Source organism: Sphaeramia orbicularis, chromosome 24, assembly GCF_902148855.1.
Source record: "Sphaeramia orbicularis chromosome 24, fSphaOr1.1, whole genome shotgun sequence".
NCBI classification, from domain to species: domain Eukaryota; kingdom Metazoa; phylum Chordata; class Actinopteri; order Kurtiformes; family Apogonidae; genus Sphaeramia; species Sphaeramia orbicularis.
The window spans coordinates 48,673,437-48,699,479 of NC_043979.1; the positions used below are offsets into that span (position 1 = coordinate 48,673,437).

General features: G+C 34.6%; 1 protein-coding gene across 2 annotated transcripts in view; it reads right to left on the reverse strand.

Annotated features, from left to right (window-relative positions):
- LOC115415447 (protein broad-minded-like) overlaps positions 1–26,043 on the reverse strand; it is a 183,615-nt gene that overhangs the window by 50,660 nt on the left and 106,912 nt on the right. For both annotated transcript variants that reach the window (XM_030129015.1, XM_030129016.1), the window contains exons 25-28: positions 25,402–25,510; positions 15,921–16,014; positions 15,305–15,430; positions 4,070–4,153 (exon numbers count right to left, since the gene is read on the reverse strand). In XM_030129015.1, the coding sequence (XP_029984875.1) occupies positions 4,070–4,153; positions 15,305–15,430; positions 15,921–16,014; positions 25,402–25,510 (413 nt within the window). The remainder of the gene's footprint in view (positions 1–4,069; positions 4,154–15,304; positions 15,431–15,920; positions 16,015–25,401; positions 25,511–26,043) is intronic.

Below are 26,043 nucleotides of genomic sequence, written 5' to 3' on the forward strand. Positions count from 1 at the left end.
TCAAATGTAAAATAACATGAAAAAACTAACTGTGAATAACCATAAAATTTCCATTTTTTTTTAAAGATTTTGTTCCTTTTTCACAGAAAATACTATTAAAATACATTTGCAAATGTATCGTAATTTCACAAATATTTATTTTCTATTTATGAAATTAAACTGTTAATTTAAAGTTTATGGTAGCGCACCAGTTGCAGCGGCCCGATGTCCCTAATCATCGATCAAAATCTGGTTTTATGTACTCTGTGCTGTGTGTACACTGTGCTGTCAAATGAAAATAAAGAAATCTGTAATCTGTAATCTTAATACTGTAAAAAAAAAAATAAAACGATATAAAATTACTGACAATTAACCATAAAAGAAGTATTTGTTCTGTAAGTTTAACAAGACTTGTTTGTTAATTGACAAATATGTTGTGTAATTACAGGAGGTTTCACAACAAAAATGTTGAATAAGTGTGTTTTTGTGAATGTATCACATGTAAGCCCTATTATTTGTTTTATAACAATGTTCATCCATATTCATAGGTAATTTGATTGTTTTAATACATGTAAATATTCTTTATTAAACATTAAAAAGTTTTTTTTAAAAAAGCAAAATCTCATGTAAAGTTAGGGCAAAAAACTGTATTTTAATTATGGAAAATTACCGTATTTTCATGAGATGATTATTTTTCTGTTATTTAACAGTATGTTTTTGGCACCCCAGCTGCCGGAATAATACTGTTTTTTTTGTTTTGTTTTGTTTTGTTTTTTTTACAGTGTGGGATTTGACCCAGTACATTTACTCAGATTCTGGACCAATCTCAGGTACCATTTATGTACAGTACCTCCACTACATTTGTCTGAAGGGTACCGTTGGTTTTCAGATTACAGATTACAGTTTTTTACTGTCGCTCCCTCCAGGAGTCCAATCCACCCCATGGGATGAATTAGCAAAGTCCAAAAAGTACACAGAACACACTGACAGTCCAGCTGGTTTTCAGTTCCAGATGCCGGTTTTGTGTATTTGTAGATCCAGATTGCTGATGTTTGTCAAATTTTTTGTTCATTTTTATGCATGTTTTGCTCTCGTTTTTGCTTAATGTGTTCATATTTTTTGGTGTTTTGTTACTTTTTTGTTCATTTTGGTCATGTTTCTCAAATTTTTGTTTATTTTTGTGCAGGGTTTGCTCTCATTTTTGCTTAATTTGATGATATTTGTTGGAAATTTGTTTTTTTTTTTGTTTCTTTTTATGAATTTAGTTCATGTTTTTCAATTTTTTGTTCATTTTTGTACAAGTTTCGTTTTTGTTATTCTGTCATAACTTGAATAACATGAACAAGAAGTGCAATTTGACCAATATTCAGCCTGTTACTAAATGTTTTGTGTATTTCTAGATCCAGATTACTTATGTTTCTCAAGTTTGTGTTCATTTTCGTGCATGTTTTGTTCTCGTTTTTGCTTAATTTGATCCTATTTCTTGGTGTTTTGTTATTTTTTTGTTTATTTCGGTTCATTTTGTTCATGTCTCTCAAGTTTTTGTTCATTTTTGTTCAAGTTTTGTTCTGGTTATTCTCTAAAAAACATGAATAATGTGAACAAGAAGTAAAATTGTACCAATATTCTGCCTGTTACTAAATGTTTTGTGTATTTGTAGATCCACTGTGATCTGTAAGTTGTAATGAATGTGTGTAAATGATAAACTGAGGCAGAATATTGTAAAAATCACATGTATTTTTCTTAATAAATTTCAGGTTGTTCATGAATTTTTAGGTTATTCACATTTTTTGTCGAAGCAACATTTTCACACTGTAATTTTACTTTTTGCACTAAAACACAGAAAAAAAAAACCAGTAGTTACAATTATTTCTACGTTATTATGCTATAATTGTACTGCTCTGGCCTGTTGGAGGTCAAACTGGGCTGAATGTGGAACCTGAACTACATGAATTCAACACCTGTGAGGATGAGGAGTTTCGTTTTTGTGCTGATTCTCCTAAAATTCTTTCTTAAGCGAAGAAAACTCGGTAAAATCCTCTTGGATTTGCTTGAAAAGGCGTCGACCCAAAAGCTGAAGCTCTCATAGATTTACACCAAACACATTTTCACCTCTCTGTGGTGATTCACACTTCCGTTTTCCCTCCATTGATCAGATCGCGGTGCAAATACAAACGCCGATGTCTACACTGTCGGCCTTTGATTGACAGATTTGTACAACGGCTCACATTTCTCGGGGTTGGACTTTTCAGCTTCAGTTCATTTAATAAAACGCATTTATTCCCTGACAGACAGCTGCACTGTAGCTGTGCTTAATGCACTGCATGTTCAATTAACATTATTATGCAGCGCTTGATACAGTTTAACCCTTTTACTGCGCCTGTATGCTAGCATTTAGCATTAGCGCACACCCAGGCTCCAGTAGTCCTGCCCCTTTTGTCCAAATATGATCACTTTGGGGTCCAAAAAGCCAGTACGGTGACGACCAAAGCATAAACTGGGTTCAAAACAGCAGTTCAAAAACAATCACTCTGCTAATTATATCACATTTATGGATCTGCCTAAATCTGCCTAAATGTGGGCTTTGAATCACAGCCGTTTATAACAGTGTACAGGATGATACTGCCATAGCAACTGGGATTCAAGTAACTCTGATGAAAAGTAGTAGTAGTAGTAGTAAAAGTAGTCGTAGTAGTAGTAATAGGAACAATAATAGTAGTAATAGTAACAATAATAGTAATAGTAGTAATAGTAACAGCAATAGTAGCTGTAGAAATAGTAGTAGTAATAATAGTAGTAGTTGTAGTAATAATAATACTTGTTGTAATAGTAACAGTAATAGTAGTCAAATAAATAGTAATAGTAGTAGTAGTAGTAGTCGTAGCAGTAACACTAGTAGTAGTAGTAATAGTAACAGTAATAGTAGTTGAATAAATAGTAATAGTAGTAGTAGTAATAATATTAACAGTGATAGTAATAGTAGTCATAGAAATAGTAATAGTAGTAGTAGTGGTAGTAATAATAATAGTTGTAGCAATATTAAAAGTAATAATAGTCGAATAAATAGTAATAGTAATAGTAGTACTAGTAGCAGTAGTAATAATAATAATAGTAGTAACAGTAACAGCAATTGTAGTTGAATAAATAGTAATAGTAGTAATAGTAGTAGTAGTAGTAGTAGTAGTAGTAGTCGTAGCAGTAATACAAGTAGTAGTAGTAGTAGTAGTAACAGTAATAGTAGTTGAATAAATAGTAATAGTAGTAGTAGTAATAATAGTAACAGTAATAATAGTCGAAAAAATAGTAATAGTAGTAGTAGTCGTAGTAGTAATACTAGTAGTAGTAGTAACAGTAGTAGTAGTTGAATAAATAGTAATAGTAGTAATAATAGTAACAGTGATAGGAATAGTAATCGTAGAAATAGTAATAGTAGTAGTAGTAGTAGTAGTAGTAGTAGGGGTAGTAATAATAATTGTAGTAATAGTAACAGTAACAGTAGTTGAATAAATAGTAATAGTAGTAATAGTAGTAGTAGTTGTAGTAGTAATAATAATAGTAGTAGTAATAGTAACAGTAATAGCAGCCATAGAAATAGTAATAGTAGTAGTAGTTGTGGTAATAATAATAATAATAATAATAATAATAATAATAATAATAATAATAATAATAAATTACATTTCTAAAGCACTTTTCATTTAAAATCATCTCAGATTGCTCCAGAGTAAAATAAAAGGCCCAGACTCCTCAGTGTGAACCATGTGGTGAAGGCCGGCTGTGAAAAGCCTGTTTAATGGACGTTCCTGTTCCTTTCTGAAAATAAAACGTTCTGACAGACGGCTGTGTGCACACCAGTATGTCAGTATATCAGTTAAATCTGCTCTTTGTGTCGGTCTTAAACTGCTCTGACTGTGCTGCTGGAGCTGCTCAGTTCCTTTGGATTTCCACGTCACCGTCAGAACTCAGAGGGTAACGGTCGGCGCCGGAGGAGAGGACAAATGTCAGACTAATGCACTGATGGGCGCCATGTCCTTCACATGTTCTGTCGACATTTTTAAGGAGTGAAGTGAATGCGCTGCTTTTCTCCACTGACCTTTGGACGGAGCCTGGGAGAAGAAGCGCTCGGTGGCAGAGCTGGATAAATGGGTCACAACCTTCTGCAGAAGTTCACACAGCACTGAGGAGGAAAAAAAAAAACACAGACACATAAATACATGTTTATGCTGCAGTGTAAACCACAGACTTCAACCCTATAAAAACTACTAACAGGTGGACTAGATTTATTTATGCTGGTTTTGCAATAAAAGTATCAGAAAATGTGCTTTTTTTTTTGACTTAACTTTCAATATCTGTCCATTAATTATCACTAGCGGCATTGTACCCGTGGTCCCATTGTACAACAGCATGAGAGGCTAAAATGGCCCAGAATACCTCACAACATTTGAATACAGACATAAAATTGCGCCTAGTAGACAGTCAGGTAATGTTTCTACTCATTTGGTGAGTTTGGTGGCGATCGGGCGTGTGAAGGCTGAGGAGAACCTGTACAAACGCCCAACTGTGATGCAACATCGAGCGGACACCGGTCGGACACAGAACGTGCATTATAGTAGGATTATTATTATACGTAATAAATACATAATGTGTTATCGTAAAAAAGAAGAAACAGACACATAAATACATGTTTATGCTGCAGTGTAGACCACAGACTTCAACCCTATAAAAACTACCATCCTAACAGGTGGAATAGATTTATTTATGCTGGTTTTGAAATAAAAGTATCAGAAAATGTATTTTTTTGGACTTAACTTTCAACAACCTGGAGGCAGGGAGGGTGAAGTGTCTTGCCCAAGGACACAACGGGTTGACTAGGACAGAGCAGGATTCGAACCACCAACCCTTCGGTTATTGGACGACCCGCTCTACCACCTGAGCCACAGCTGCCCCCTAGCCCCCACCACTAGCGGCATTGTACCCGTGGTGCCATTGTATGATGGCATGAGAGGTTAAAATCACCCAGCATACCTCACAACATTGAATACAGACATAAAATTGTGCCTAGTAGACAGTCAGGTAATGTTTCTTTTCATTTGGTGAGTTTGGTGGCGATCGGGCGTGTGAAGGCTGAGGAGAACCCGTACAAACGCCCAACTGTGATGGAACATCAACCGGACACAGAACGTGCATATTAGTAGGATTATTATTATACGTAATAAATGCTTAAACAATGTGTTATCGTAAAAAATAAGAAACAGACTTGAATTTTTTTTAGCATTATTATTCGGAAAAACAACTGTAAATGTTCAGAACAAAACTTGAAATTATAGAAATAAACTTTCAGCTATTTTACTTTGTCTAGATCAGGGTTCTCAAACTCATGTTCTTTCAGGTTCCACATTCAGCCTGATTTGATCTCACCTGGGCTGGACCGGGAAAATAATAACAGAATAACCTATAAATAATCACAACTCCAACTTTTTGTCTTTGTTTTAGTGCCCAAAACCCTATGAAATTATGAAAATACTTACTTTTATAAACTATCCAAACAAAAAAGATGTAAATAACCTGAAAAAACTGAAATTTATTAAGAAAAATAAGTGCAATTTTAACAATATTTTGCCTCAATGTATCATTTATACATGTGTTTTATCATCGAATCTACAAAGACACAACACTTTTCTTTAGACATTTCCGGTTGTTCATATTTGTTCAGGTTATTCACATTTTATTGTTACAGGATAGTTTGTATGTGTAAATATTTTCATAATTTAATGTTATTTTTTTGCAGTAAAACAAAGACAAAAAATTGAAGATGATTGATTGTGATTGTTGACATTTGTATTATTTGTTTTGCTGTTCGCATATATGTTAAATTTCACTGCATGTTCAGAAAAAAAATCACTAAATCAAATCAAAAAATCAATAATTTTTAGTTTTTTCTAGTCATTACGATCCTGGGTGATAGTCTCTGTTCAAAAACCTGTGAAAAAAACAGGGAAAAAAGGTGAAAAAAACCCCCAAACTTGACGAAAACATTGCAAAACACACTAGTAGAACACTCCAAAACAGCACTATCACTATTATATACAATTATTTACAAGAATTCACTGCTAAAACTTGCTAAATTGCTGCTAAAAGTAATAAAAATCTTCATGTTCTAGCTTCTTATTTTTAGTTTTTTCTAGTCATTTTCAGCCTGTGTGATTTTGCTTTCTAGTCAATGATCAATGACCTATACAAACTGGAAAAATACAGATCAAAACAGTGGAAAAAAAGCAAAAAAATTATAATAAAAAAAAAAAAAAGCTCTACAAAAACACTAGCAGCTCCAGAACAGCACTATCACTATTATATACAATTTACAAAAATTTGCAGCTAGAACGCAACTAAAAGTAATAAAAATCTTCATGTTCTAGCTTCTTATTTTTAGTTTCATTTTCAGCCTGTGTGATTAAAATTTTTTGTCTAACAATCAATGGCCAATACAAATTGGAAAAATACAGATAACAACAGTGAAAAAAGTAAAAAAAAAAAAAAAAAAAAAAAAGCTCTACAAAAACACTAGTAGCTCCTAAACGGCACAATCACTATTATATACAAATATTTACAAAAATTCACCACTAAAACGCTGCCAAAAGTAATAAAAATCTTCCATCTCTCTCTCTCACTGACTGTACTCTGCTGCTCTAAGCTCCGCCCACTTCCACCCCACCCCCCTCAGCCAATACAGACCTCTACCCTCATGTGTTATATATCAAATAAAAGCTCAGAACCTCAGCTAAAAGGTGATGTTTGGATTTTATTAATAACGTAAACGCTTCAGGAGTTACGTTAATTTAAATGATGGTGAATGCAGAATGTGGCACCGGTGACACAATCGTCTTAAAAGGGTTAAGCCAATCCACGTCAGATTTGTGTTTTTTTTCTGCTATTTTTAGAATGCATGTTACATCCTGTTATGTACGTTATGAAGCTGCAGCGAGGACGGATCGTGTTCTGTGAGGTAAAAAAAAAAAAACACTCAACCTTCACATCTTCAGAAATCTTCAGCATGCAGACGGAGTTCCACATCACACAGATAAGGCTCTGACACAGATAATCACAGTTTACTGCAAAAACACAAGCAGGGTAATACCTCGCCTCGCCGTCGTGAATGCGTATCTGCTCGTTTCAATTTACGGCTTCGCTGCCCCTGACTGTTTCTGAGTGAACCCTCACGCCGTCGCTTTTACTTTCATAACGTCTGGTCGCGCGGTCAATTGACGTGCACCGTCAGCGCAGATCAAACTGTGTAAAGAGGTAGAAAAGGGGGGGGTGACGGGGCTTCTGGGAAAGGTCGTACACATAATACGGTAACACTGCGAAAACACCACGACACTGGAGTGTAATTAAGACAAGCCCGAACTCATGAAGGGTGAGGATCTGACTCTAATTATGCACGACTTTAATTAATCTGAAATTATTCCTGACGTAGCTGCTCGTGGCAGATCCTACTGAGTCGATTTATCCACTTCGGCCTTAAACTGCTTTTAGGTTCTGCTTTTTTTTTTTTTTTTTTTTTCTTAAGTCATGTGTGAATGTACATTTTTTGTTTTTATACTTTATTTTTGACAGATTTTAAATTTTTTAACAGACAATAAAACAAAACTGCAAAGACGTAAGAAGAGCGTCAAGAAGCACAGACAGTTTCAAAACTTAAAGTACAATTAAATGTGGGCAATATATAGGGATGGGAATCGTTGAGAATTTAACGATTCCGATTCCATTATCGATTTTGCTTATCGATCTGATTCCTCATCAGTTCTCTTACTGATTGTCATTGGGTGAACAAATAAGAGTACAAACAGGTGTGTTTGCATTAACTGTCTGTTATATTTCCATCTGCACAGAAAATAGAACATATACAGTATGAACAAATAATAAGAACAGATGACACTGGGCCGGTTTGGGGGGGGGGGGGGGGGGGGGGGGGGCATGCAGTGAAAGTGAAACCAAAGATGCTTTACTAATTCCTCTATTGCCGCATTTCTACTACGTGGAACCGGTTTGACTCAGCTTGTCTCCTGTTGTTGTGCACCTCATTTCATTTCCCCTACCTTCAGACACTTGTATTTGAAGGGGTGTGACGTTTGTTGCCCACACCAGAACCAGAACTGGGCCCAGCGTTCACTCTGTCACTACATTCACAAGCACCGCTAAGTAGAGAATCAAATATGTGACATTCCTGTAAATGATTCACATGCTGTGGACAAATGTTTGAACAGACTGGAGGGATTCCACCCTTTTGCAGACATGGAAGCTTTGACAGTGTTCAGTGGACCTGGTGTGGTCTGTTTGGACCTGGTGTGGTCTGTTTAGACCTGGTGTGGTCTGTTTAGACCTGGTGTGGTCTGTTTGGACCTGGTGTGGTCTGTTTGGACCTGGTGTGGTCTGTTTAGACCTGGTGTGGTCTGTTTGGACCTGGTGTGGTCTGTTTAGACCTGGTGTGGTCTGTTTGGACCTGGTGTGGTCTGTTTAGACCTGGTGTGGTCTGTTTAGACCTGGTGTGGTGTGGTCAGTTTAGACCTGGTGTGGTCTGTTTGGACCTGGTGTGGTCTGTTTAGACCTGGTGTGGTCTGTTTAGACCTGGTGTGGTCTGTTTGGACCTGGTGTGGTCTGTTTAGACCTGGTGTGGTCTGTTTAGACCTGGTGTGGTGTGGTCAGTTTAGACCTGGTGTGGTCTGTTTAGACCTGGTGTGGTCTGTTTAGACCTGGTGTGGTCTGTTTAGACCTGGTGTGGTCTGTTTGGACCTGGTGTGGTCTGTTTGGACCTGGTGTGGTCTGTTTAGACCTGGTGTGGTCTGTTTAGACCATTTCTGCCTCAACACCATGTTGTCTATGTTCTGACCAAAACAATGCAGCGTATGTGTGACGTCATCGCGGATGCGCAACAAAGGTGGGAATCGATAAGCAGAATTGAAATCATAAGCAGGCAAAGGATTCCAAGTAACTGAGCTACTGGGAACCGGTTCTCAAAAAGAACCGGTTCTCGATTCCCATCTCTAGCAATATATATCACCTACGATAATATCGCGAATGTTGATTTGACAATGTGCAGTTTTACACTGAGTATTCGTAATGTCTCAAAAAGAAAACGAATGGACGGTGCATAGACAGTAAAGGAGAGGCGCTTGAAAGTCCTCATTGGCTGAATACGTGCCTCAGAAGCCAATCAGCAGACAGGATTCACTCTCATGTCGACTCAGCGGCACAAAAAAAACATAACATGGTCTCACATGGAGGAAATATGCAGGAGTCTCCCGTAGGGCTGGGCGATACAGAAGAAAAATCATATGTCAACAATTTTTTTTCATATCAGACAATGTTGACATGTATTAGATATAAATCAAATCACTATTTTTGTCAAGCTTAAATTTTCCTTTTCCAAAATACTGAAGAATGAATTGTACTGAAATTGTATCAAGCATGTCTCACATTTCTATAGAGGAAAACTTATATCGCAATATATATTGTTGTCGTTTTATCGCACAGCCCTAGTCTGTTTCAGCGGATGATTTCCGAGCAGACGTGGGTCCACATCACTAGCCTGGAAATGGTTCAGTTTAGACCGAACTGATGTCGGTCAAAATAACGTTCTATGCAGCTGGGGCGCCGTAAAACGGGGGTGGGGGGGGGGGGGGGGGGGGTGTTCAAGTGACAAATTCATGTGGGGGGGGGGGTCCAGTGGATACAGGTTACAAGTTGTGAAAATTTCATGTAACATCTGCTGTATAATAGAGGAACAGAAGCCTGGAGTCGGACGTTGGAAGCATGTTAAGTTTCACTTTTGTAGTTATGTTAGTTATGGACCGCACCCCCACACATATAACTACTGCCACTACCCCACGTACCGGACCCCCCCACATATTTTGCAGAAGATATATGAAGCACTTCCAAAACAAACAAGAGCTGTTGTTCTGAAACGCTGTGTCTATCCAAAGATGTCCTGTTAAAGCAAGTCGAGTTTTACTGCATTTTTTAGAAAAAAAAGAAAGAAAGATAGAAATTCACATTTAAAGGATATTGTCAGATTATCGTTATCGGGAAATCTAAAAAATAATCAAGATTTTTTTTTTGCCTATATCACCCACCCCTAAGTACAATGGTAACAAAGTGGGTAACGCATTACTGTAACACGTTACCGACAACACTGGCCGTAACACAAATTTCCTTTTTCCATAATCGTTATTTATTCCCCAGTCTTTGAAAGGTAACAATAGTAACACTAATAATAATTGTTCTATAGAAATAAAGAAAAACAAATGAAGTAGAAAAAACAAAAACACGAGATGTGTCACTGCCAAAACCTTTGACCATGATTGTACTATTCTGACAAACTTGGGGCGTAGTAGTGCACAGACTTCAGTCAAATTTTAATGAAAAGACCCTAAATCTCGTATCCTTAAACCAGAAACTCAGAGAAAATCAGGAATAATACAGGTTGTATTTGGCTACTGTTACACATGAGGCAAATGAAGAAAAGTTTCCATAATGCAAATCACAAGTGAGTAAAAACACAAAATATACATGAAAATTCAACTTCCCTCAAAATGTAGCGCTATCATTTTACGTTGATGATGTTAAATTATACAGTGAAGCCCATTTGTACAGGCTGCTTTACCTTTATTGACTTAAACACTACAAATAATACTAGAAATGGATCCAAGTTGGTATATGAGCACAAATTACGTCTGTTAGTCATATGACTGTCATATCCGACTGAAAGCTGATCATTATCATCCTCATATTCGTAGTATTTACAGAGGGGTTTTATTAGGTTTAACGTGGGGGAAGGTAATACACTCTCAAATAGCGTAATCCCTCAGGCTTTTCCTTTGCGTGTAATGAAGTTAAAGTTAATATGTAAAGTAAATTAGCACTCCCAGCCCACTCAAAGCTCCACAATAATCTATTTAAACGGCATTTTGATTGAGTTTTTCATCCATGCGAGTGCTCGTCAGCGGTCATTAAAAGCCACTTCTTATTCAGCCTTTGTCCTCGGCTCAGTTCCAGTCGTCTCTTAACGTGTAATCATGTCGTACACATAATAATACATGTCGTAAGGTCCTACATGTGGACCTGACTCACCGCAGACAGGTCATTTTTACCGTTATTGTGATACTCAAGTGTTATAAAATGGAAATTAACTCAACTGGATATTAACCCTTTAAGTCCTGACGCGTCTGTGGTAAGAATTCTGAATATAGGATTTATTTTAAATATTTGTAAAAATTCAACTGTTTACTCATTAGGAAAAATTTGAAAATGTGCTCATAGAATAGACATTGTTCTTGCCATAGCTGTCTGAGCATGCTCAGTGCACCCCGACTGCCTGTAGAATGGGGGGGCGGGGCCACAGAGCAGTGAGTGAGACTGACTCACTATAAAGATAGACGGTTTGGGCTTTTTTTTTTTACTCCGTTTTTCTTGTCGTTTTTTGTTTTTACTGCTGTTTGCAGCGTTGTGACATTTCTTTCTTTCATTCCTTTTTTTTTTCTTGCTTTACTGTTTTTTGACAGTGTAACTGGTTTTTGGAGTTCAACCAGGTGTCTGATTTATTAAAAAAAAAAAAAAAAAGAGCCCAAAACAAAAACTACTGGGCTAAAATTCAGATACATGTTGATTATCTTATTCTTTTTAACTTCATTTGAGTCAATCTTTTGCATATTTTTCTGTTATTTATTCTGTTATTCATTATTTTGTAACTATGTTTTCAGTTTTTGTTCATTTAGTTGCTTGTCTTGTTTTTTTTTTTTACATTTAGTCTTATTTTATTAATTTTTCTTCAGTTTTGTTCAGTTTGTGGCTTATTTTGTTCATGTAACGTATTCTTTGTTGGTTTATTATGCATTTTTGTTCACTGTATTGATCACTATGGCTGTTTTTGTTCATTTTCTTGCTTGTTTCATTCTTCTTTTTTTTTTTGACTGTGTAACTGTTTTTTGGAGTTCAACCAGGTGTCTTGTAAAACAAAAAGTTTAACCCATAAAGACCCAGCGCTACTTTCGTGGTAGTTCCCAAATTATTTTTTTCTCTATATTTAACATTTCCTACGTGATTTAACACCATTTAATGTAAAAATACTTCTCAGTATTTTGCATTTTTCCTGTGAAAATCAGGTATTTTCCAATATTTAGTGTACTGATCATACAGATGTTCATAAAACCTCAGATAAAAGTTGAGGGTTATTGTATAAAAAACAGAGAAAACTGAAGAAAAAGTGACTTTTTCAGTCCAATCTCTCATTAACTGATCATAAACCCAGGGTGTCCATCCACTGTCATTGATCCAGCTCCATGAATTTTACTGGTGAATCAGTGTTGTAGAAGATGATGGTGTTTCCACAATAACTACAGAGCCTCTGATCGTCCAAATGGGTCATATCTGATGACCATGAAAAGATGAAGAACTGTATTTCACACCAATTATTTCCATGTATTGATAGGATTAGTGGATCAGCAGGTATTAAACAGTTCAGATCAGTAGATGGTTTTGGTCAGTGGTGGATGTTTGGGTCTTTATGGGTAAATAACGAAATTTATTTTAAAAAAATTTAAAAATTGTTTACCTGGATTAATGTGTCAGGGGTTAAAGGGTTCATATTCAGTGTCTTTAGGTGCTTTTCATACAACTTTCCCCTCCCTTGTTTTTAAAAATGTGGAATAAAAACTCAAGTGAAACTGGATGTTCGTGCAATGCAGTGGTGAAAAGGCGACGCTCTAAACGCACGGCGGTGATGTACGGCGTGCATCTGGAAAAGCAGCGGAATGAAAGCTCATCATAACCGCACAAAAGGAGCCACAGTGAAGGTCTGAGCGAACCCTAATCGCATCGTATTGACATGCTGCCGAGGCGTTCCAATTAACCGATCGATAAGCTGACGAGATAGTGAGGTATTGAACGTCCCGGCAGTTCTAATCACGAGTGTTTTGGGTGCAGATATAGCGCTACTCCGTCATTTTCATTTTACAGCTGAATAGAACCTTTGCCAGAGATACAAGTGATAATCAAAGCGTCTGGAGGCTGCACAATAAATCGCGGAGGAAGTGAGTTATTAAGCGGGCGGCGCAGAAACGCGACAATTTCCTCGGCTGGATGTTTTTTAAAAAAGGACGCGATGCCGGGTTTTGTGTAGCGAAATAATGCGATAAATAAAATGTCATTGTACGACAGCAGGAAGCCGAACGGATAATAAATCTTGATGGTGGTGTTTGAGTGAAAGGCTTTAAATGAGCTGCGTTCAGAATACAGCGAGCCGATGAAAGGAAGTAATCAGAGTACAGTAGGTGCATTAATGACACCATTGTGGGGACGCTTTAATTTGGATGTGTTTTTGTTCTCTGTGAATCACTGTTTTCAGTCACGGCGGTGAATGGCAGTGATGAGCTTTGGAGGAGGTTGGCCAATGTCAGAGGTAGGTAAACTGCGACGAGGGATACGTGACACACCTGCAGCACCAGCACACCATCCAGCTGAATATAAACCCTGGATTCAAGTGGGTTTGGTTCAACTGCTGCACACCTGCCTCATGCATCTGAAGAGTTTCTGATTCCTGATGCGGTCACTTTTTTTTTTATTTCATATGATTCTCCCAATAAACAACAAATAAATGAACAAAAGCGAATAAAATACTTAGAAAATGATAAATAACATGAAAGAATATGCAAAAAATTAACTAATATGAAGTAAAAAAAATAAATAAATATATAAAACAAGTTTCAAGTTTCATCAAGTTTTTATATGCGAGTTAAAAAAAAAAACATTTCTGAGTAATCCATGAATTTTGTTCTCATGTTTCTTTAAATCTGTTTTATTTCTAACCACTAAAGTACAATTATTGTGTTTATTTTGTTTCTGGCACCTGGTTCAACTCCAAAAAGCAGTTACACGGTCAAAAAAAAGAATAAAATAAGCAACAAAATGAACAAAAACAGCCAAACTGATCAATAAAATGAACGATAAACCAAGAAAATAATAAACCCTGGACTCATGTGGGTTTGGTTCAACTGCTGCACACCTGCCTCATGCATCTGAAGAGTTTCTGATTCCTGATGCAGTCACTTTTTTTTATTTCATATGATTCTCCCAATAAACAACAAATAAATGAACAAAAGCGAATAAAATACTTAGAAAATGATAAATAACATGAAAGACTATGCAAAAAAGGAACTAATATGAAGTTAAAAAAAAAAAAAATATATATATATATATATATATATATATATATAAAAACAAGTTTCAAGTTTCATCAAGTTTTTATATGCGAGTTAAAAAAAACATATTTCTGAGAAATCCATGAATTTTGTTCTCATGTTTCTTTAAATCTGTTTTATTTCTAACCACTAAAGTACAATTATTGTGTTTATTTTGGTTTTTGGCACCTGGTTGACCTCCAAAAAGCAGTTACACGGTCAAAAAAAAAGAATAAAATAAGCAACAAAATGAACAAAAACAGCCAAACTGATCAATAAAATGAACAAAAATGAATAATAAACCAAGAAAATAATAAACCCTGGACTCATGTGGGTTTGGTTCAACTGCTGCACACCTGCCTCACGTATCTGAAGAGTTTCTGATTCCTGATGCGGTCACTTTTACTTGATTTGATTGAAGTTAGGGGAAACAGTTACCACTGCACCGTTAGTCCATTAGTCATCTTACAGAAAGCAGCAGTACGGATCATACATAAGGTTGGAGTTTTACAACACACTCAGAATCTCTTTATTCAGTCAAAACTATTAAAAATCCATGATCTTGTAAAATATTATACAGAAATAATCTTATTTAAAGCATTCAACAAATTACTGCCAAGTGATTTACAAAAAAACTTCACAATTTGGGAGAGTACTCATAATCTGAGAGGCTTTGGAGATTTGGCATTAACCGAGTTTTGAACCACTGGTAAATGTTTTTGTCTGTATGTGGAGTGAAACTGTGGAACAGTCTGGACATCCAACACAAGCAACGCCAAAATATTCACCGATTTAAACTGTTCTATAAACATATGGTCTGGTCCCAGTATAAAGATAGAGGGTCTGAATACTAATGTTCCATCAATACTTTGTCTGTCTTAAATGTTCATGTGTGCTTGGTGTTCCAGGGACAGGGAGAGACAGGGCTACATATGTACTGTATGTATGTATGTATATATATATATATATATGTATGTATAGTTTAATAATCACAGGATAAAAGTTATAATAAGGTAATAACAGTAATAGTAGTCATAATAGATGTGTCCTGACAGTGCCTTTAATTATCATGATAGTCGTTAAATCAAAGTACTGACCCGTTCCTGTTAACATGTCTGGGTCGGTGCTCAGGACTCTGCAGTAGTGTCTACGACACACCTCCATCCATCTGTCATCAGTGGTTGTGTCCGTAGACGACGCCAGGAAAGAACTGAGTTCAGAGTCTGTACACGAAGAAGAGAAACAGAGCATAAAAAACATGAAGAGAAGAAAAGAGGAGAAGACAATAGAATAGAACAGAATAGAATGAATAAAAATAACAATATTTCAGAAACAAGAATAGAGTGAATTTAAAATTACAAAAAAAATTAAAGCACAATGTAAAATTTTGCAAAGTAAAATAATAGAGCTAAAGTAGAACAAAAAGTATATAAAATAACCATAAAATATGAATAGACACGACATCAACAGTATGTAACAGTATTACCTCTGAAAACAGTGTGTGTGTGTGTGTGTGTGTGTGTGTGTGTGTGTGTATATATATATATATATGAACTGAAGTCTATATAAAAACAGTGCATTTAAATATTGAATAAATATTGCATTGTTTTTGCAGAGCGGAGGATGACTGTGTGACTTACTGCACAGGCTCTTGTACACTAGCAGAAGTGCTAACCCACTGGTGAACAGCGCTCACTTAAACATGGTTCTCACCGTGTGGATGAAGGTCAAACTTCTTTGGTTCCAACGTGTAACAGGAAGGAAGAGGAGGACATGAAAACATGGGCCATGGATACGGATCATCACCCTGAAACCAGTGTTTGAATGTTAGACCACTTTTATAAACCTTCAAGCAAACCACAACCTTAAAAAGCATGACACATGCACTATGTGGACAAAAGTATGTGGACACGTTGGACTCAGGTGTTTCTTTTCTAACAGGGGTCTGGGATACAAAACAATAATGACTAATGTCAGAAAATAGTTTTATATTATTGGATAAATATCATTGCATTGATGGAGGAAGTCTTAAATATAGTTTCAGTGTTACAATATGCAACATTTACTCCAATTCCTACTAATGTGATGCTAACTGCTAATGTTTGCCATGTATAAATGGATAGAAATGGGTGCTTCTGTGAAACTGGGTTTATTTTAGTTTCTGTCACTTTTCCATCTTTTTAGACCCAATAATAAAAGGTAACTGTAGACATATATCCCCAGGACGGACCTAATGATGACCTCAGAGAAATGCAAAAAAAAATTACATTCTTGCTCTGAGCCATCCCATAATGCATGAATTTATAATCAAATATTGGGTCCAAAAATAGGACCCAAATACGGACACTGAATCTCCCTAGGTGTCAGTGCATTAGATGTGTAAACATGTGTGTAAATGGTCTTCTATAGACTATAAATAAAGACACTGAATGACAAAATAATCAATAAAATGGACTAAATAAGTATCAAAATCAGCAAAATGATCAATACATTTAAATAAATAAGCATCCAAATGAACTTAAATGGACAAAATAATCAATAAAATGAACTAAATAACTATCAAAATGAATGAAAATGGACAAAGTAATCAAGAAAATGAACTAAATATGCATCAAAATCAGCAAAATAATCTATACATTTAACTAAATAAGCATCAAAATGATCATAAATGGAAAATTAATCAATAAAATTAACTAAAGCATCAAAGTTAACAAAATAATCAATAAAATGAACTAAATAAGTATCAAAATCAGCCAAATAATTAATACATTTAACTAAGTAAGCATCCAAATGAATTTAAATGGACATATCCTCTTGCTCTGAGCCATCCCATAATTAATGAATTTTTACTCAAATATTGGGTCAAAAAACAGGACCCAAATATGAACATTAAATCTCCATAGGTGTTAGTGCATTTTATTTTAAAAACATGTGTAAATGCTCTTCTATAAACTCTAAATAAAGACACTGTGTTAAATGTGTGGATCCTAGTGGTTTTTCTAATCCACACATGTGGGTTTTTCATCAGTCTCAGTCTCATTCCAGGTTTGGTGTGGAACCCATCGTGTCCACTGGTGTTACATACAGAACCTGAACATTTAAACGCATATAAAACGCGAGTGATTTTGCAACAGCGGTCATTTTTGTGAAACACTGTGCCTTGAATAATTAGTTCAATTCCCAAAATGTAGCTGTGAGAGAATAAAGAGATATTAAAAAAAAAAAAAAGTAGCATACAATTTTTGCGTCCTTTTTATCGTGTTACATTCGGATTTTTGTATTAAAAAAATAACATAAAAATGACATAAAATGAGTTTTATCTGAAAAACAGTTTCTCTTTTATCTCAGTAAGTATTGATTTTTAAAATAGACCCAAAGTGCTTCCAAACTTCCTTCATAAAATTATATCTGGTTTGAATTTTTTAGCCCCACGTCCTGTTTTTAGGACCAGTTTCAGAGAAGAACCCAAATATAACTGAATCTGCTAAACAGGAAGTACCAGGCCTTTATTGGATCAGGTTTGTAGAAGCTGCAGATCTGACACAACACTAAAAAGCACATCATGTTAAAATAAATGCAGATGATCTAATTAAAGCTCTATTAGTACAATAGTGCAGGAGGCTCACACTGCAATTACAGCTGATTAATTACAGATTTAAAGGATTCCTATTCAGGCTTGTACTATTAACAACACCTACATGACTTAAAACGACTCCAATTTGCTAATTAATAAATAACGACCTTGCATAAAACATGCTAATACCAGAAAACTAATTAAAGCTAATGGTCTCGTGCATATTGTTAGCTTCATAGCATAATTGCCTAACTCGTACAGAAACGGACAAAAGTATGTGGACACATTGAATTCGGGTGTTTCTGGGATACAAAACAATAATGACTAATGTCAGAATATAGTTTTATACTGAGATAAATATTATATTGATGATTAATATTAATTTTTTTATGTCAAATCATCATGAACAGGACATCTTATTTTTTTTTATTTTGTTGCATATTCTGTTCATTTTTGTGAGGGTTTTTTGCTAACCATCTACTTTCTTCACATCTCACTGAGGAAGAAAAATCTACCATTAAACTTTAAGGAAATATTGATGTTTTTATCTCAAATCCTCATGAACAGGACATGTTACAGCTTGAGACATGATGTGTCCCAATATTTATGTCCATATAATTTAGAAACATCAATATTTCCTTAAAGTTTAAGTGAGATGTGAAGAAAGTAGATGGTTAGATGTGATAGAAAAGTATTATTTACAGTCAGAGCAGGAAAAATATTTTAGAAATTTACAGGAAGAACATTTAAAATCATAGTCATGGATTAAAAAAACAAAAAAAATCAATGTTGAGAGAAATTAAGTCAAAACCATCTCAGGCATTTTGGAAGCAAAGATAACAATTTAAACCAAACTAACCAATGCAATGATATTTATCCCATAATATAAAACTATATTCTGACATTAGTCATTATTGTTTTGTTAGAAAACAAATACCTGAATTCAGCGTGTCCACATACTTTTGTCCACATCGTGTGTTACTGCAATTAAACAACTACTCATAAAATCACACATTCGAACTAGCATTTAAAGGGTTAAAATTCCGAAAATTATTGAACATTTGGTAGTTTTGAGCTGAAGTGGTTTAAGAGATTTATGCAAAAAAAATATTGATAGATGATGATTTTATTGTAGTGTTTTTTTGTTTTGTTTTGTTTTGTTTTTTACATCTACATTTTTGTGTATAATAGACCTGTAAAAGTAAGTGACATTTGATCAAAAAAATATCAATATCACTGATTTCACTGCATTAGTAGTTTTTGTTCAATGTGAAAAATACTCCATTGACTTGAATTGAAACTACATTTTCACAAGTCAATGTTATTGTTAAATTTTGTAATCGTTAAAGTTTAAGATTTACAAATGTCGGCCTGACCCGTTTCAGAGCTAATTATCAGGACAAATTCACTCTTAAAACACCTCAGACCACAGGATAATCTTCTAAAACACAAAATAATCTGCCGTTTGAAAAGCAGGAAAAAAACAGCCTGATTATCTTTAAGTCTGTACCTGCTTTAGAAAAGAAACACCTGAATTCAACGTGTCCACATACTTTTGTCCACATAGTTTACATTCTTTATAATCTGTTCTGATGTAATCACAGTTGTAAAGGCCTGTTCGCTCCTTCTCTGATTCATGGATTTCGCCTTTTTATTCTTTGATTTACTCCAGTTTTGGCTTACAACCACTACACCGGCCGTTTCTGCGTCTGCTGAGTAATGGATGTGTCATGGCGTTACATCAGTAGCGTTTGTTTATGTTTTAATTAACTAAAACACCGACGGAAATATCCGACGGTATTGTGTCAACTAATAAACACTGCAGCGTAGTTTTAATTAATTAAAGAGTAATTGTTAGATGCCGGGTTGTTGGCAGTTTATCAAGAAAATGAACTAAATAAGCATCAAAATTAATTTAAATGGGCAAAATAATCAATAAAATGAACTAAATAAGCATCAAAATGAAGGAAAATGGACAAATGTGACTTCATGTGTCGGCCATAAACAATAGTCAATTAAAGGGCTCCACCTGTCAATCATCACACTATATTTCTGATCAAAATTATTAAATGTTTATATAATCAAAATAAATCATGAATAACAATGTTTTTTTTCCCATCCAGTGTATCTGATTTTTTAATGCCTCTGGACATTGAATTTAATGCTTTTGAATGCCATTTAAGGCCTTAATTTTGACTAAATCTATTGAAGGACTTTAATGCTTTTTATTGACCTGCAGAAACCCTGTTTATAATCTGCTCCGATGTAATCACAGTTGTAAAGGCCTGTTCGCTCCTTCTCTGATTCATGAATTTCGTCTTTTTATTCTTTGATTTACTCCAGTTTTGGCTTACAACCACTACACCGGCCGTTTCTGCGTCTGCTGAGTAATGGATGTGTCGTGGCGTTACATTAGTAGCGTTTGTTTATGTTTTAATTAACTAAAACACCGACGGAAATATCTGACGGTATTGTGTCAACTAATAAACACTGCAGCGTAGTTTTAATTAATTAAGAGTAATTGTTTGATGCCTGGTTGTTGGCAGTTTATCAGCGTGTCTGTGCGGTTCATTCGTCATTCCACTCCACTTTGTCCTTTCCCTTTTCCATCTTCTGTAATCTGCTGCCATTTCTCCTCGGTCACGGCTCGGCGTGGCAACTTCCCCACATAATGTGCTGTAAATGTTAATGTGCTTTAGAGGCAGGACTCGGATCCATTGTCTCCTGTTCTGCACTCAGAATGAGCCCTGACTGCTGCCATTTGGATCTGCCAATCAAAAAGGGGCTGTGCGTCTTCAACTACATCCACGGAACGAAGATCATATACGGTGAAAAAGATCATATAGATCCGAAAATTAACTAAAAAACCATCAAAATGAATGAAAATGGACAAAATGATCAATAAAATGAACTAAATAAGCATCAAAATGAATGAAAATGGAGAAAATAATCAATAAAATGAACTAAATAAGCATCAAAATGAATGAAAATGGACAAAATAATCAATAACATGAACTAAATAAGCACAAAAATGAATGAAAATGAACAAAATAATCAATAAAATGAACTAAATAAGCATCAAAATGAATGAAAATGGACAAAATAATCAATAAAATGAAGTAAATAAGCATAAAAATGAATAATAATGGACAAAATAATCAATAAACGTAACTAAAAAAGCATCTAAATTATCAAAAATGGAAAATGAATCAATAAAATTAAATTAATAAGCATCAAAGATAACAAAATAATCAATAAATGAACTAAATAACCATCAAAATGAATGAAAATGGACAAAATCAATAAAATGAAGTAAATATGCATCAAAATCAGCAAAATAATCAATAGATTTAATTAAATAAGCATCCAAATTGAATTTAAATGGACAAAATAATCAAAATTGACTAAATAAGCATCAAAGTCAACAAAGTAATCAATAAATAAACTAAATAAGCATCCAAATGAATTTAAATGGACAAAATACTTGCATTTTTTGAGACAGGACAGTCTGTAAATATAAACATTTTCATATTAGAATTCTACTTTTGCAGTTTTTCACTCTACAACAAAGACAAACATTTGGAGTTGTCATTATTTATAGGTCGTTAAACTATTATTTTACTGTTCTGACCCACTGGAGATCAAACTGAGCTGAAAGTTGAACCTCATGAAGTGTCACTTTTGGACTTGGTAAATTCATCTGACGGGCCAAACTGGACCCTTCGGTGGTCCTGTGTTGGTCCACGGGCCTCATGTTTAACACTGGCTGCAGCTGAAGATCATCTAAATGAGCCCCGCGTATAAAACATGATCCATCTTCTCATTTTTCAGCTCAGAGTGGCTTCGTTTTCCATTTGGGTTTGTGCTTATTTAACATCTTTCTGTATTCTCACAATCACTCCCTGAACTAATTTACACTCTCGCTCTTGGAAATCTCGCTCATATCCTTTCCTTGACCTCAGCTGAAATTACTTTCTGGTTGGAGTTGAGTGTAAACAACACCTAAATAATTGATATCTACCCCAAAACATGCTGAGTAAATAAGGCTGCGGGCCTCCGAAAGACACCGAAGAGCTGCGGGGAAATCACTGGGAACCTTTTCATCTTCAATAAAAGCCATGAAAAAAAAACAAAGTCCGAACAAAAATGTGTGCGTAGCTCTGTGTAACTTCTGGATCAGGAGTAAAAGCACTAATTAAGTGGATGTTAAAGATGTGTTCTGTAATTAGTATAGAAACCATCATTAATAACAGGTGCATGGAGGTTAATTCTCCTGTCGCTGCCCCTGAACACAGCACTGATTCACATCTGAGGCTAATGCTAATGCTAATGCTAGGCACCGTTTATATGAATTAGTGTTCTAATTTTTTTATTTATTTTGTTGCTCATTTTCTCCATATCATTTATTATTTTGTAAATTTTCTTCTTCACCTTTCTTCATTTTCTTAATTTCTGGCCATTATTTTTACTTTTTTTTTTTTTAATTTGTTGCCCCTTTTTTTTTTTTTTTTACTTTTTTTTTTCCCTCAGATTTCTTATTTTGTGGATGTTATTTATCATTCTGTTGATTTATTATTAATTTCTGCTCATTTTATTCATCACTTTGGCTTTTTTTGTTCCTTTTGTTGCTTATTTTGACTTTTTTTTTTTTTTTTTAACTTATTTTAGCACATTTTTCCATATTATTTATTATTTTCCACGTTTTCTACATTCAAAGATGACTCTGTCTTCTGTAATTAGTATACAAAACCATCATTAATAACAGGTGCATGGAGGTTAATTCTCCTGTCGCTGCCCCTGAACACAGCACTGATTCACATCTGAGGCTAATGCTAATGCTAATGCTAGGCACCGTTTATATGAATTAGTGTTCTAATTTTTTTATTTATTTTGTTGCTCATTTTCTCCATATCATTTATTATTTTGTAAATTTTCTTCTTCACCTTTCTTCATTTCTTAATTTCTGGCCATTATTTTTACTTTTTTTTTTTTAATTTGTTGCCCCTTTTTTTTTTTTTTTTACTTTTTTTTTTCCCTCAGATTTCTTATTTTGTGGATGTTATTTATCATTCTGTTGATTTATTATTAATTTCTGCTCATTTTATTCATCACTTTGGCTTTTTTTGTTCCTTTTGTTGCTTATTTTGACTTTTTTTTTTTTTTTTTAACTTATTTTAGCACATTTTTCCATATTATTTATTATTTTCCACGTTTTCTACATTCAAAGATGACTCTGTCTTCTGTAATTAGTATACAAAACCATCATTAATAACAGGTGCATGGAGGTTAATTCTCCTGTCGCTGCCCCTGAACACAGCACTGATTCACATCTGAGGCTAATGCTAATGCTAATGCTAGGCACCGTTTATATGAATTAGTGTTCTAATTTTTTTATTTATTTTGTTGCTCATTTTCTCCATATCATTTATTATTTTGTAAATTTTCTTCTTCACCTTTCTTCATTTTCTTAATTTCTGGCCATTATTTTTACTTTTTTTTTTTTTAATTTGTTGCCCCTTTTTTTTTTTTTTTTTAACTTTTTTTTCCCCTCAGATTTCTTATTTTGTGGATGTTATTTATCATTCTGTTGATTTATTATTAATTTCTGCTCATTTTATTCATCACTTTGGCTTTTTTTGTTCCTTTTGTTGCTTATTTTGTCTTTTTTTTTTTTAACTTATTTTAGCACATTTTTCCATATTATTTATTATTTTCTAGGTTTTTTTTACATTCATATTTGTTCATTTTATCCACTGTCATTTATTAAACTTACAAGGGTTTTACTGGTGAATCAATGTTTACTTTTTTTATTCATTTTGTTGCTTATTTTCCCCATAATATTTATTATTTTGTAAATTTTCTTATTCACCTTTCTTAATTTTCTTAATTTCCTGCATTATTTTTACTTTTTATTCATTTGTTGCCTTTTTTTTTTTGTTTTTTTTTTTGTTTTTTTTTGTTTAGTTCATGTTACTTATTATTTTGTCAATTTATTATTAAGTTCTGCTCATTTTATTCATCACTGGCTTTTTTCATTCCTTTTGTTGCTTATTTGGACTTTTTTTTTTTACTTATTTTAGCACATTTTTCCATATTATTTATTCTTTTCTAGGTTTTATACGTTAAAAGATGACTGTGTTCTGTAATTAATATAGAAAACCATCATTAATAACAGGTGCATGGAGGTTAATTCTCCTGTCGCTGCCCCTGAACACAGCACTGATTCACATCTGAGGCTAATGCTAATGCTAGGCACTGTTTGTATGAATCAGTGTTTTAATTTTTTATTTATTTTGTTGCTTATTTTCTCCATATTATTATTTTGTAAATATTCTTATTCACCTTTCTTCATTTTCTTAATTTCCTGCATTATTTTTACTTGTTTTTTCATTTGTTGCCCTTTTTTACATTTTTTCCCCTCAAATTTCTTATTCATTTTAACCTACTATATCAATGCAAAAGGCCAAAAAACACACAAAAATTATAAAATCTGATTGGAAAAATGCATATAATTTATTGTGTAAATAAGACAAAGATGCCTCACGAACCTTTTCAAAGACTTTAAAAGTGAATATTTGTTTTGTTATCCCCAGTGGTCTACACGACCGACTTCCGATGCTATGACGTGTTGAAAATGTCATGTGATTCAGTCACGGGGCCGTGACCGTGGACCCCTAAGGGTTAAAGCAATTTTTGTCATTTGCAAATGACTTTTTCTCTACATCCAACCTTCCCTAAGTTATTTATCACCATTAACTTACGATATTATCGTCTGTTTTGCATTTTTATGTGAAAATCACATATTTTCCCATATTTAATTCACTGATCATGTAAACGTTCATAAAAGCTCAGAGTAAATTCAAAGGTTACATCAAAAACAGAGAAAACTGAAGAAAAAGTGAATTTTGGGTAAAATCTCTCCAACTCCATGGGTTTTACTGGTGAATCAGTGTTGTAGAAGATGACAGTGTTTCCATGGTAACTATGGAGCCTCTGAACATTCAAATGGTTCATATCTGACGACCACGAAAAGATGAAGAACTGTATTTTACACCAAGTATTCACATGTATTGATAGGATTAGTGGATCAACAGGTATTGAACAGTTTAGATCAGTGGATGGTTTTGGGTTTTGAGGGTGAACAGACTAAATACAGGATTCTGGATGTTATGAAATGATAAATTTTCCTAATTTTCCAAGTATTTTGCAAATTTTTTCCTCAATTTAGGATTCCTTCACTTTTATGCCACATTTCAAGGATTTTTTAGGTAATTTTTTCCTTATTTCTCAAGTATTTTGCTCATTTTATTCTCATTTGACAAGATTTGTACATTTTACCCAATGGATAATTGAGATAAAACTGTATTTTACACCAATTATTTCCATGTATTGATAGAATTAGTGGATCAACAGGTATTAAACCGTTTAGATCAGTGGATGTTTAGGACTTTTAAGGATTAAAAGGCATCGAGTACTTTCCAGAAAATCCTTTTTGACTTTACTCAGAATGCTAATAATTCTTGCCTTCGCTCTTCCTTTCGGCCCTTGACAGGACAAGATCAATCTAAAGACAGACTGTGTTAAAAACCAGCTTCCAGTGGTAAATCAATGGGCGCTGACCTCTTGCAGGGCTCGAGGGGGGAGTCTCCTCTCCGACGGACCTCCGACCAAACTCACACCAACCAGCACATGGTTCCTCTCCACCGACAGACCGTCTATGATGTACTCTCTGTGGAGATTTCATAGAAAGAAGAGGAGTTTAGATGGGAAAAAAAAAAGGGTACGAAACAATAAAACAGATGCAAATGCCTCGTCTTCTTTTCCCTTTCGGTAAACAACGTCAAGACAATTAATGTGTCATTCAGTCATGTGTCAGAGCTCGGAAGGGATTCTGTGAAACGTCAAATGAAAGCTTCGGCACGGAGTTTGAAGATTCTGAACGACGCCGCTTCTTTAGCGTTGAAAGGCAGAGTCAGAAAAGAAAGGCAGAGACGTTTAAGTGTGAGAATTTCAGATAGGATCAGAGAATATTCCAATTATACAGACACTTTAAGGCCGAAGGGTGGTCGATTGTTCTTAAAGCTGAAGCAATTTGTGCCCAGAATTGGTAATAAAGGGGGACTATTTTCACATATAATGCTATTTTCCGAGGGGCCCACTGGCCTCGCAACTGTGTAATTTGCATAAATTTGACAAGGGAAAAAAAAACAAAAACGTTGTAACTCAAAGCTCGGCTGGAGTGGAACAAACGCAAACTAATTT